Source organism: Lepidochelys olivacea, assembly GCF_965140295.1.
Source record: "Lepidochelys olivacea isolate rLepOli2 genome assembly, chromosome: 3".
Classification (NCBI taxonomy): Eukaryota; Metazoa; Chordata; order Testudines; family Cheloniidae; genus Lepidochelys; species Lepidochelys olivacea.
The window spans coordinates 168,053,070-168,066,006 of NC_140413.1; the positions used below are offsets into that span (position 1 = coordinate 168,053,070).

General features: G+C 44.7%; 1 protein-coding gene across 1 annotated transcript; it reads left to right on the forward strand.

Moving 5' to 3' along the window:
- The first annotated feature begins 2,727 nt into the window (after window positions 1–2,727).
- LOC311518591 (uncharacterized protein) lies at window positions 2,728–12,710 on the forward strand. The gene is made up of 3 exons (XM_084624512.1): window positions 2,728–2,890; window positions 6,759–6,884; window positions 11,401–12,710. The coding sequence occupies exon 3, from the start codon at window positions 11,403–11,405 to the stop codon at window positions 12,585–12,587; it is 1,185 nt and encodes a 394-aa protein (XP_084480638.1). The 5' UTR covers window positions 2,728–2,890; window positions 6,759–6,884; window positions 11,401–11,402; the 3' UTR covers window positions 12,588–12,710.
- The last annotated feature ends 227 nt before the right edge of the window (window positions 12,711–12,937 follow it).

The following is a 12,937-nucleotide window of genomic DNA, read 5'->3' on the forward strand; positions in this document are numbered from 1 at the left end:
ACACAACCTTCCTCAAAATCCTGTGTGTGCCCATCCCCCTGGGGAGCCTGCCATTCCAACTTTCAACACAGATAGGTCTGCAAACTCAGAAGAGGTAAGTGTGAACTGAGATGTGGGAGGAGTCAAGGCAAGCCAAAGTGCGATGTATGCTGTACTGGCAAAACAACTTACGTTGCCCTGGTTTCTGTAGTCAGATAAGGCTGCTCATAGGAGGAAGAGTGGATCTCTGAACCTTTCACAACTCTCTCTCTCTCTCTCTCTCTCTCTCAAATCTCTTCAGCTGACTTTTCTAGCCTCATCTGTTGCTGGTTGCATACTGTAAGCATGTTTTGGTCATGGCAAGTTGGCATGATATGTATGTAAAGATGCAGCTCATATTTGTAGTCAGATTTTTATGGATCCCATCCCATTTCTAGACCTTTTACTCCAAAAGGAAGCAAACTTCCTCTACTATCAAGGTCTGTCTAGTCCTGTGTAACTGAAAGAGATTACAGATTAACCAATGCCAGTGGCAAAGATCTAACCCAACTCTTTCCAGAAATACCTGTTAGCAATGGCTGCTTTAATACAAACCTTACCAGTGTCAAAATTAGCAGAGAAACAAAAACTAGTCTTTCACCCATAAAGTGATGACAGAGGGATTGCACAGGGCATAGATGAGGCTGAAACATGCAAATTACTACTGCTGCTTTTCAGGCTACATTCTTTATTTAATGCATGAGCAAGCTGCAACTTGTTCTACAGAACTTTATAACTAACTCAGGGTATAGGCATGTGTTGATTATTAACTACCTTTGTTTTGGTAACCATTTAAAAATGTATTGTGTGCTAAACATCTGATGTGGGCCTACCAAACCCCACTGAAGTCAATGGGAGTCCTTCTGTTGACTTCTGTGGACTTTGGATCAGGCCTCTGGTCCCAATCCTTCAATCAGATCAGCATTAGTAGACCTTTGCACCTTGCACAGAGTTCTGCTGATGTTATTTAAGTTCCGCACAGGTGCAAATATCATAGAATCATAGCCTCCTCTTTCAAATGTGGATCTGGTTGCTGGCAGAGTGACAGCTTAATTTCTCTCGATTCCTTTAATGTTGTTTTTCCAGCAATTATCTAAATATAGGATTTTTATTATTTATGTATATTATTCTAAGAAGGGGAAAGAGACTAGAGTATTGGTGAGAGCTGCTCACTTTTTAACTAACCATTATTTAGGGGGTGAAGTGTGGAGAGCACATTTCTTAATAACAGAAATAAATATTTAGTGTTATGTTTGCAAATTGCTATAAAACTATGATTTGATGTTGATACGAGCTTGTCAAAAATAAGTTAGACTAACTGGCTAAATATTGACTTTAAATGAACCTGGAATGGGTGAACTGGTTGGGAGAAAATTAATGCTTGGCAGTATCCTAGTATCTTCCATTGGAGGAGCTCAAACCATGTGATTTTTGTTAATGAAGACCGCAGCCCACCTGTGAAGTGGGTAATTTTACCATTGGGAAGACTGAGGCACAGAGAGATTAATTCATACACTCAGTAGCAAACAAATTTGCAGTATGAGGGACAGGCCCACCAAAATCAGGCAAACCCAATGTAAACTGTTTAGCAACATCCCCCACCCCAAAGAGAATCTCCCAGAGCTACTGCCTCCACTCTGCTTGTTCTGTGGATAAATAGGGGACTCCAGTCTCCTCTACAGTCAGTCCCTTACCTCTCACTAGCCACAATGAATTTGTTTTACAAATGACTAATTGCAAAAGAGCACAATAATCAATAAGTAGTAAATTTAGAGGAATTCCATAGATGTAGGGAAACCTCACAACAACACCTCACTCATACCGTACTTTATGCAAATGAGTATTATAGGCTTCATGAAAGCCTTGCAAAATGAAGCATCTTGTATATAGCGAGACTGTCATATTGTAACTTGCAGTTGCCTGTGAAGAGATGACTAAACTAAACAAGCTAGCAATTATTTGGTTATGCAATTTGATATAAAAATAGCATGTAAAGGTTCAGTAAATTAGAAATGGCAAGTTATACTGATGCACTTTGTAAAAAGTAACAGTTCAGATTCTGATCTCAGGGACAGGCTAATACTGATGTAACTGAGATGAGAAGCTGGCCTTTTGTTATAATCTCATTATTCTACCTATTGTTTTGGGAAATGCTGTACAGCATAAACACACACTGCAATGTCATAACCATTTTAATGCATCCATAACTGACTATCTGGTTGCATTGTGGTGCATTCTTTATCCACCTCTAATAATAGTCTATAGTAAAGCTTGTGATTGGTAGTTTCAATGAGAAATTAAAACCTGTAAAACATCAAAATAATTCAGTGCTTACTAGTAAGAGTTTTACCGTGAACATTTCTCTGTAAATGGTAGCCTAGAACAAAGAAACATCATTTAACTTGCATGTGTTTAACAAGGCTGAAATGTCTACTGAGTTGGCCAAGGCAAAATGTTTTAAATTTTACTCCTCTAAATGGAGGGCCATCATTTTTTAGCCTTTCTCCTCTTCTTGGTTACATTAACTTGTACTAGCAAAGTTGTTCCTGTAAAAGGTAACTTATCAAATCTTTATATCAGTTACAGAATATGTAGTGAAAACAGGAGACCATATGACTGATAGATCAGCTCAATTGCCAGAGGAGCTTTTGGAGAATTGGATATCTTTCTATATGAGACATCTGTGTATCTTGGTGCCACAGACGGGATTGTTACAAAGGCCTGTAAGTTAAAATTCTCAAATCTTCATGAAGCAGATGAAGAGGAGAGGGGTGAGTGATGCTATTAGCCATGCATTCCATTAGTCCTGGCCAACTGGCAAGTGATGTTCAAATATGGCGTGTGTTCTGCTTTCCCAACAATCTTGCAAAAGGTAAATCAAGTTAACAAACTGCTTAAGTTCTAACTAGAAATGCATGTGAGTTGCAAAGTTCTCACCTGGAGACAAATTTTCTTGGCATCCAATGGGGTATTCAAACCTGAGGGTATGATTTGTCCCACTGCTAGACACAGCTAGCCACAAAGTTCAGATCTGAATCCATACAAATTCCTGGAGGATTCAGGGGAGTTTTGATCTACACAGGAATTTTGCTTTGGGTCCACCTCTAGTCTATATAGACTTCTTAAGACTGTCACTCTGTCTCTCACTGTGAAGCCTAGAATGTCTTGAGTCAGTGTGAAGCAATAGAAGCAGTCACAAGCATGGCTGAGAGCTCTTTTTGTTCAGAATATCACCAGGTTCAATCAATACCGCTCAGCTATTTTTGGCTTTGTTACATACATGACTTTACGAATTACATCCCTGTGACAGCACAAGCTTTCAGCTACTAATTATAACTAAGGTTGCCAGGTGTCCGGTTTTTGACTGGAACACCCGATGGAAAAGGGACCCTGGCAGCTCTTGTCAGCACCACCGACTGGGCAGATAAAAGTCCAGTTGGCGGCGCTGTGGCGCTAAGGCAGGTTCCCTGTCTGTGCTGGCTCTGCAAGCGGCCAGCAGCTCTGGCTGCTAGGCGGCTTGGGCCCGGTGGCCCCTGTGCAGAAACTCACCCTCCAGTTCAACTGCTGCCTCTGGCTTCTACCCCCAGCCAGGCCGCTACTTCCGGCACTGGAGAATGAAGGGCGGGCGCTGCAGCCAAGAGGAACTCAGAGGGAGGTGGCCAGCACTGCAGAGCACCCCCTGCAGCCGGTCCACCCCAGCAGCAAGGATCCTGGGGAGACCCAGCACCGCAGGCCGCAGTAACACTGCCCAGGCGCAGCACCGGCCATGCGGGGGGAAGTGTTTGTGCCCCCCCAGCTGGGGATTTACCAGCCTGAGCCTTCCTGCACTGGAGGCTGGTACTGGATTCCCCTCAGGCCATGCACAGGGATCCCCACTCTGACTGAGTGTCTCCTTGCAGCCAGCTGGAGTACATCACAGCACTGGGGAAGGGCTCCAGCATTTGTGTCAGCAGACTGCAAGTCAGGACTTGGAGCCAGTGCTAGCCCATTGGGGGCCCTAAGCAGAACATTTTGGCCCCCCTCCCATAATACAGAAACAGGCAAATAAAAAGTAAATGGGGGTTGCACGGGCTACCTAAACAGCTGATCTGGCTTAGGTGTCTCACACAAGGATAGTGTTTGCAGTTGGACACTCTGAGCAGAAGCAGCCTCCCTGGCTCTGTATGCCTAGGAGCCGGACACGTCGGCTGCTTCCGGGGCGCCACATGGAGCCAGTGCAGGCAGGGAACCTGCCTTAGCCCTGCAGTGCCTCCAACCAGAGCTGCCTGAGGGGTAAGCACCATGTGGCCGGAGCCTGAGCCCTCCCCTCCCCCCCGCACTCCACACCACTTAACTCCAGCCTGGAGCCCCCTCCTATACCCCAAACACCTCATCCTGACCCCACTCCAGAGCCTGCACCCCCAGCTGGAGCCCTCACCCCTTCCCCCACCCCAACCCCCTGCTGCAGCCTAGAGCCCCGTCCCACACTCTGAGCCCCTCATCCACAACCCCAGAGCTTGCACTCCCAGCTGGAGCCCTCACCCCCTCCTGCACCCCTGCCCCAGCCTAGAAACCCTTCCTGAACCCTTCACCCCCCCACCCCACCCCAGAGCCTGCACTCCCAGCTGGAGCCCTCACCCCCTACTGCACCTCAAGACCCTGCGAAGTGAGTGAGGGTGGGGTAGAATGAGCCATAGAGGGAGGGGGAATGGAGTGAGCAGGGGGTGCGGCCTCGGAGAAGGGATGGTGCAGGGGTTGGGGCCTCAGAGAAGGGGCAGGGCAGGGGATGGAGCTAGGGTGTTCGGTTTTGTGCTGTTAGAAAGTTGGCAACCCTACTGGTTGGCATTGCCAACCAGGCCATTAAAAGTCTGGTCAGTGGCATGTGGGGGCCCAGGGCTAAGGCAAGCTCCCTGCCTGCTCTGGCTCCACGTGGCTCCTGGAAGCGGCTGCTGGGTCCCATCGGCCCCTAGGTGCATGGGCAGCCCTGGCCGCCCATGTGTCTAGGACTGCAGAGACCTGAGTGCCCCTTCCCGGGAGCTGTGGTAAGCACTGTTGGGACCCTGCACCCCCAATCTCCTGCCACAGTCTAGAGTCTCCTCCTGCACCCAAATTCCCTCCTGGAACCCGCATTCTGCAACCACCCCAACTCCCTGCCACAGCCCTAAGCCCCCTCCTGCACCCCAGGCCCACTCCAGAGCCCACACCCACAGCTGGAGCCCACACCCCGTCCTGCACTCTGAACCCCTCATATCTGTCCCCACCTGGAACCTGCACCCCCAGCCCAGAGCCCATATCCCCCCAGCACGAGTGAGTCTGCTCTTTGGTAGAATTTTCCAAGTAAAATAAATCTGAAGAGAAAGGAATCTCTTTATTGAACAGTAGTATGTGAGCCGGTTATGCAGGCTAATTTGCTTCTACAGCTTTTACTCTACCTTAGCCAGCTGGAATTGTAATTATTATGCTTTAAGGTAACATAAAAGAATTCACATTTGATTTGTTTCTGGAACCAGAGGCTGGATTTCTTCCATGTTATGCATGAATTCTCTAAAGCAAAACTACAGACTCCATACAGTGTGTTACAAACCAGTTATATAAATCCATTTAGACTGATTAAAATTTAGGAATGAAATACTACAAACCGTTCAAACTAAACTGGATTCTTCCATAGATTTGAATAATTCCAATGAGACCTGTTTTAGGTAAAACCTAAAATTGGGTGCAAATTTAAGCTGACAGCGTCTCTTTAATAGTGTGGTTATGATTTCTTCAGAGGAGATTTCCACTGTTGATAACTGCCTACTGAGTCTGTCAGAGTTCTCTCCCCACTTTGAACTCTGGGGTACAGATGTGGGGACCTGCATGAAAGACCCCCTAAGCTTATATTTCACCAGTTTAGGTTAAAAACTTCCCCAAGGCACAAATTCCTTTCCTTGTCCTTGGACGGTGTTGCTGCTGCCACCACCAAGTGATTTAAACAAACATTCAGGGAGGGGCCACTTGGAGCCCTATTCCCCCCAAAATATCCCCCCAAGCGCTTTCACCCCCTTTCCTGGGGGCGGGGGCTTGAGAATAATATACCAACCGATAGGTTAACAAAGTGAGCACAGACCAAATCCCTGGTTTTTAGAACTGAAAATCAATCAGGTTCTTAGAAGAAGAATTTTATTTAAAAAAAAAAAAAAAAAAAAAGAATCATGCCTCCAAAATCAGGATGGAAGATAACTTTACAGGGTAAATAAAAAGATTTAAAACCCAGAGGATTCCCCTCTGACTATGCTTCCCAGTTACAAAACAGGAATAAAATTACCTCTTAGCATAGGGAAAATTCACATGCTAAAACAAAAGATAATCTAATGCATTTTCTTGCTATTACTTGCAATTTCTGTAATTTTATATGTATCATTTCAGGATCTTTTTAGATGTTTTTTCCTGCCCTGGTCCCTCTCTCTGTCTGAGAGGGCACACACAAAGAGAGCACAAAAAAACTCCTCCCCCCCCACCCAGATTTGAAAGTATCTTCTTTCCCCATTGGTCCTTCTGGTCAGGTACCAACTAGGCTAATTGAACTGATTAACCCTTTACAGGTAAGTGATTCTGTATATTTGGCCAAGAGGGATTTTATATTACTGCATACATAAAGGTTGTTACCCTTCCCTTTATATTTATGACAGAGTCTGTTGTGGAGATCTGAGGTTATTTTAAAAAAGGGAAAAACCCAATATCCTGCAGCCTTAACTTGTCTCACTACTTCCCCTCTTCAGAATTAGTATGAATTTTTAAGGGATGGAACTCAAAACCATCAGAAAATCATGTCTCTATTGTATGAAGACTGAACAGATCAACATGAAATGACTTCCGGCAGCAATTGTTGGACATTAAACAGCAAGGTACAGTAATTTGTTTTTCTTACTGCTTCAAAAGCAACTGTCTCCTAAATTCTGGATCCTAGCAGAGCACAAGTAGCCAAGACAACAAGAAGTAAAAACTTAACTTGTGTTGCTACGTATGTGCAAACAGATTCGTAGCTTTACAATGATAAGCAGAACTATTAGCCGACTAGTGTTATTTAGACATTTATAGAAGTAGAAGACCTTGGAGATGAAAGGATCTCCAAGCACCTTAAAAACTGTGGGCCTGATCCTCCTTATTGCACTTGAGTTACATTTTAAAGCTTTTTCTCTGCAACTATGACAGAGAGGAACATCTGTTTCAGTGAAAGCTCAGATTCTCACAATCACGTTTCAAGGAGCTGGAGAGTTAAGAAAAACTGCAGCTATCACGTGACTTACGATAAAACAGAGAATTGGCAACCTGAGCCCAAGACACTAGACTCCAGTGACAGAGGTATCGTACATGGACTTAACAGGGAGAGGTTACTTGTATGGAGGTATTTAGGTAACGAATGGGGTATGCAGATTTAGAGTTGCAGATTTGGCAACAAGAATCCCAAGTAATCCAGAGGAGAGCGTGGCGGGGGAGAGGTCATCTGTTCCTGCTTCTTGAATGGACCTGCTAAAATCTGCACATAGTGAAAAGGATCAGGCTCACTTTTCTGCTCCTGCATGACAACTACTCTGTCTGTTTAGACACATGAGAGTACTGAAATGCAAGTATGCGTTAACGCTTTCAGAATGAAGGATGGAGTGGTAGCCTTCACTCTCATTTTCAATTTACTTTTTAAAAATCCGTTAAATCAAGACCTTACTACTTAAACATAACTTTTGATTTCTGATTTCTTGGCTTTTTAAATCATGACACATCCTTTTATGGGATATTTCCACAGACATCACAACAATATGAGAATCTGACAACTTGATGTTGTAGCAGGCCTGGACGATCAAGTGCAGTGAGAGCATTGCATGTCTATGTATCTCTCTGACTCTCTTTATTTTAAGAATACATGCCTGAAGTTCCTGGGACCACTGCCTAGAACCAGCATTTCTATCTCTGGTTCCATGCAATGATTTTTAAACACTGGTTTAGACACTGCAGCACTGCAGTCTTGTGCCTGACAGTTAACTGTTAGGAAACATATTGACTACTGGATGTGCAATGCGTGTTATATTTCAACATTTAGAAGTGAAATATTATATTTGACTCCATTTAAACTCATTTTCCCCCAAACTCACTAGTTGTTACCTGACAATTTAAATTTTCTATGTATTGACTTTAAAAATTTTGAACACAGGAAATGACGGTTTATACCAGTCAATATGGTAGATCCTTGAACAGATTCTCCGTGTAACAGGAGCAAATCCCTTGTGCTGGGCTGCAGGAACTCCGAGGTAGAGCATGCAACATTGTTCTTACAATACTGTTCAAGCCTGAACTTGTACAGATCTAGCACTGGGAAACATATTCTCAACTGTCCATGCAAAATGATGGCATCTAAATTAGATGTTACCACTCCAGAAAGAGATAATGGAGTCATTGCGGATAGTTCTCTGAAAACATCTGCTCCGTGTGCAGCAGCAGCCAAAAAAGTGAACAGAACATAAGGAACTAGTAGGAAGGGAAAGGGAATAGATAACAAGACAGAAAATATAATCATGCTTCTCTATAAATCCATGGTATGCCCACCTTTTGCATACCGTGTGCAGATCTGGTAGCCCCATCTCAAAAAAGATATATTGGAATTGGAAAAGGTACAGCGAAGGGCAACAAAAATGATTAGGGGTATCGAACAGCTTCCATCTGAAGAGAAATTTAAAGGACTGATTTTTCAGCTTGGAAAAGAGGTGACTAACGGGGGATATGGTAGAGGCCTATAAAATCTAGACTGGTGTGGAAAAAGTGAATAAGGAAGTGTTATTTACGCCTTCTCAACACAAGAATTAGGGGTCACCCAATGAAATTAATAGGCAGCAGGTTTAAAACAAACAAAAGGAAGTATTTCTGCGCACAATGCACAGTCAACCTGTGGAACTCTTTGCCAGAGGATGTTGTGAAGGCCAAGACTCTAACAGGGTTCAAAAAAGAACTAGATATGTTAATGGAGGATAGGTCCATCAATGGGTATTATCCACGCTGGACAGGGATGCAACACTGTGTTCTTAGTGTCCCTAGCCACTGTCTGCCAGAAAATGGGAGTGGAGGACATGGGATGATTCACTTGATAATTACCTGTTCTGCTCATTCCCACTGAAGCACCTGGCATTGGCCACTATCGGAAGACCGGATACTGGGCTAGATGGACCATTGGTCTGACCCAGTGTGGCTGTTCTTATGTTCTTATCTTACTGTGCAACTATGATATTACATGGGCATAATGCAATGAACTATATTTCTTAGAGTTTTTGTTTTGTTTAAGGTAGGTGGGGAAAGCTAAACAAAACCTGAAGCTATTGGTCTTGTGAAGCTTGTAGACTCCTTGCAATGGTGCTACTTAGCTTGCTAGAGCTTGTAAACATTACAGTTTTTATCAGGGGAGCTTGTAAGTTCCTTGAACCAAGCATCACACACTTAACTAGCTGTACAAGCATATTCAGACAATCCGATTTAATAATACTAATACTTAGCTCTTATCTAGAGGTTTCCATACATGGATCTCAAAGTGCTTTGTAAAAGAAGGATCCTAATTGACAACTGAAGTGCTTTGCAGTTGGTGCTGACACTTATGCAGCTGTTCTTGGATTGTGAATGGAGTTTGACATGATTATACCATTTCCTACCTGCTCAGCTCAGGTATGGAAAAGGAAGTGAAAAGTGGGAAACTGAGCATACAGCTATGCTTGGGCAATGAGGCCGAGAAAAGCAAATATGAAAGTGGCAAAGATGCCCAGCAAAACAATAGATTTTGTAACTGCCACCATGGCAGGAATTTTGGGCATTCAACCAGAAAAAATGGAAAGCAAAAGTAAATGTATGAATCAAAAACTGTCAGGTTAAATGAAGGATTAGGATGAGCCACAGGGCTGGAGTGGCTGTCATCCTTGCAACCCTGTTTCAAGGGGTGCAATGGCAGATGGATCAGTGTAGCAGTAAGAAAAGGAGGACTTGTGGCACCTTAGAGACTAACCAATTTATTAGAGCATAAGCTTTCGTGAGCTACAGCTCACTTCCTCAGATGCATATCGTGGAAACTGCAGCAGTGACGCTGTCTTTTACTCTGAAGAGCCACTGCCCAGAGATGTGCATCTCATCCCATGGAATTGGACTTCATTGTATACAAAGGCTGTACACCCTCAGTGCAGGTTCCTGAAATCCTATCCCCAAACCTGTATGGTGTTATGATGATTGGGCCAAATTCTCATTTATGCTACATCCTCTTTACACTGATATGGCATTGTAAAAAGGCCTTACAGTGGGTATAACTATACTTTACTCCTGCTTTATGGTGACTTTACACTACCAGAGTTTTGTTAAGTGAGCTTGATTTGACTGAGAATCAGGTCCTCTGTGTCCAAGACCCTGTCTATTTGGACAGAAGTTGAAGTATTTTCCTTCTCGAGAAAAAGAGGGAGAGAGAAAATAATAATATGCAAAGAACAGGCCTCCATGGTACATTAGAAAATACTTTGAAGGGATTCTTCACGTGAGCGCGTGCCCCTATTTAAGGGATGGAGAGGAGACAAAACATAAGCATGTCAAGAGCTGCAGTAAGACTTTGCCAGTCTCAAGATCAATGGAGTTTAACACGCACCCATATGCTTGCATGGGCCAGCCCATTCCCTTTATTCTTTCTTAGGCAAAACTGATTTCCATTTCGAGATTGGCAACAAAACTATCACTGGAGGTTCAGAAAGCAATCAGGGGACACAGAGTTAGCTCTTCTGGTTACTTTAAGCAGTATGAGGCCAATATGTAAATATTAGAAAAGGCTTAGTTCTTCAAGAAGTATTATTGTAGCAAATTAAAGGAATGAGAAGTGCACTTAGTGCTCTCTACATACAAAGAGGATAAAACAAGGAACCTGTTTTATAACATACAGGGTATGTTTACACAACAATTAAACACCTGTGGCTGGCCGGGGTCAGTCGGGGAGCCTGAGCTCTGGGACTCTATAAGTGCGGGAGGGCCCCAGAGCCCTGGCTCTAGCATGAGGGTATGTCTACACTGGCACAGTTACAGCACCAGGAGTTACAGCGCTGTTCAGAGAGCGCTGAAGGGAAACCACTGTTGTGTTCACACTGTCAGCTACCTGCGCAATAGCTTGTTCACACTTGTGGCATTTGCAGCGGTATTCGGAGTGGTGCACTCTGGACAGCTATCCCACAGAGCATCTCATCCTCTTCTGCCGCTAAGAGTTGTGGGAAGGCAGAGAGGGTCACGGGCATCCTGGGTCCTGTCCCAATGCCCCATGATGCATTGCTTCGCATCCCAGCAATCCCTGTGCTTCCGTCCTCATTTGGCGCCATCTTTCAACGGTTTGTGTACTGCGCACTCTGCCTCTTTGGTCTGCAGGAATGGATCCCGAACTGTTGACCAGTGTGCTGCTCACTCTGAGTAACATGTCAGTAGTGACGGTGGAGTTATTTCTTAAACTACAAAGGAAAGAGGAGTGCGACATTGATCTCACCATGCGTACTAGGTACGACACGAGATTGCTTGTGACATGCACAGAGATGCTGACCACAGTGGAATGCTGCTTTTGGGCTCAGGAAACAAGCAGTGAGTGGTGGGATCACATCGTCATGCACGTCTGGGATGATGAGCAGTGGCTACAGAACTTTCGCATGAGGAAAGCCACATTCATGGGATTCTGTAATGAGCTTGCCCCAGCCCTGTGGCACAAGGACACGAGAATGAGAGCTGCCCTGCAGTTGGAGACGTGTTTGGTGATTGTATTATGGAAGCTGGCTACTCGAGACGACTACCAATCGGTCACTAACCAGTTTGGAGTGGGAAAATTGACTGTTGGACCGTTGACGGAAGTGTGCAGGGCCATTAATCGCATTCTGCTCCAAAAGACCGTGACTCTGGGCAACGTGCATGACGTTGTGGATGGCTTTGCACAAATGGGCTTCCCTAACTGTGGAGGGGTGATAGATGGCATGCATATTCCAATTCTGGCACCAGACAACCTAGCCACTGTGTACATTAATCGGAAGGGGTATTTCTCTATGGTTCTCCAGGTGCTTGTGGATCACTGTGGGCGTTTCAGAGGCATTAACGCAGGCTGGTTTGGAAAGGTGCATGACACACGCATCTTTTGGAACACTGGCCTGTTCAGGGAGCTGCAAGCAGGGACTTTCTTTCTGAACCAGAAGGTCACAGTTAGGGAAGTTGAAATGCCCATTGTGATCCTGGGAGACCTCGCCTACCCTTTAATGCCGTGGCTTATGAAGCCATATGTGGGGCAACTTGACAGCAGCAAGGAGCAGTTCAACAACAGGCTGAGCAAGTGCAGAATGACTGTTGAGTGTGCTTTTGGATACTTAAAGGCCCGCTGGTGCTGCCTATATGGGAAACTGGACCTGGCTGATGACAATATTCCTCTACTTGTAGCTGCATGTTGTACACTCCATAATATTTGTGAAGGGAAGGGTGAAAGCTTCACTCGGGATGGACCGCTGAGGCTCAGTGCCTGGAGGCTGAATTTGAACAGCCAGAGACCAGGGCTATTAGAGGTGTGCAGCATGGGGCCATAAGGATCAGGTATGCCTTGAGGCAGCAATTTGAAACAGAAAGCCACTAATATTTGTTGCTGTGCTCGGGAGTGCAGTGCTCATAATGATAGGAGGTGATTGTGATTGGTGCAGATGAGGCAATATGAGGGTTTAAGATAATTGTCTGTTGCTTTGCAGGGCTCTGTTTGCTTTCAATTAATAGAATAAAGATTGCTTTCAAACCAACACAATTCTTGTATTAAAAAACAACTGGAGGAGAGAGACAAACAAAAAAACACATCACCACTGAGGGGATGGGGGAAGGGAACGTACCAGGAGGAGGTGGGGTCCTTGGACAGTTAAAGATTTGTGTATGTCCAGCGATCCTATCC

What these genes read in the sequence shown, in the direction of transcription:
- LOC311518591 (XM_084624512.1), top strand. Translation starts at nt 11,403, where the DNA reads ATGGATCCCGAACTGTTGACCAGTGTGCTGCTCACTCTGAGTAACATG.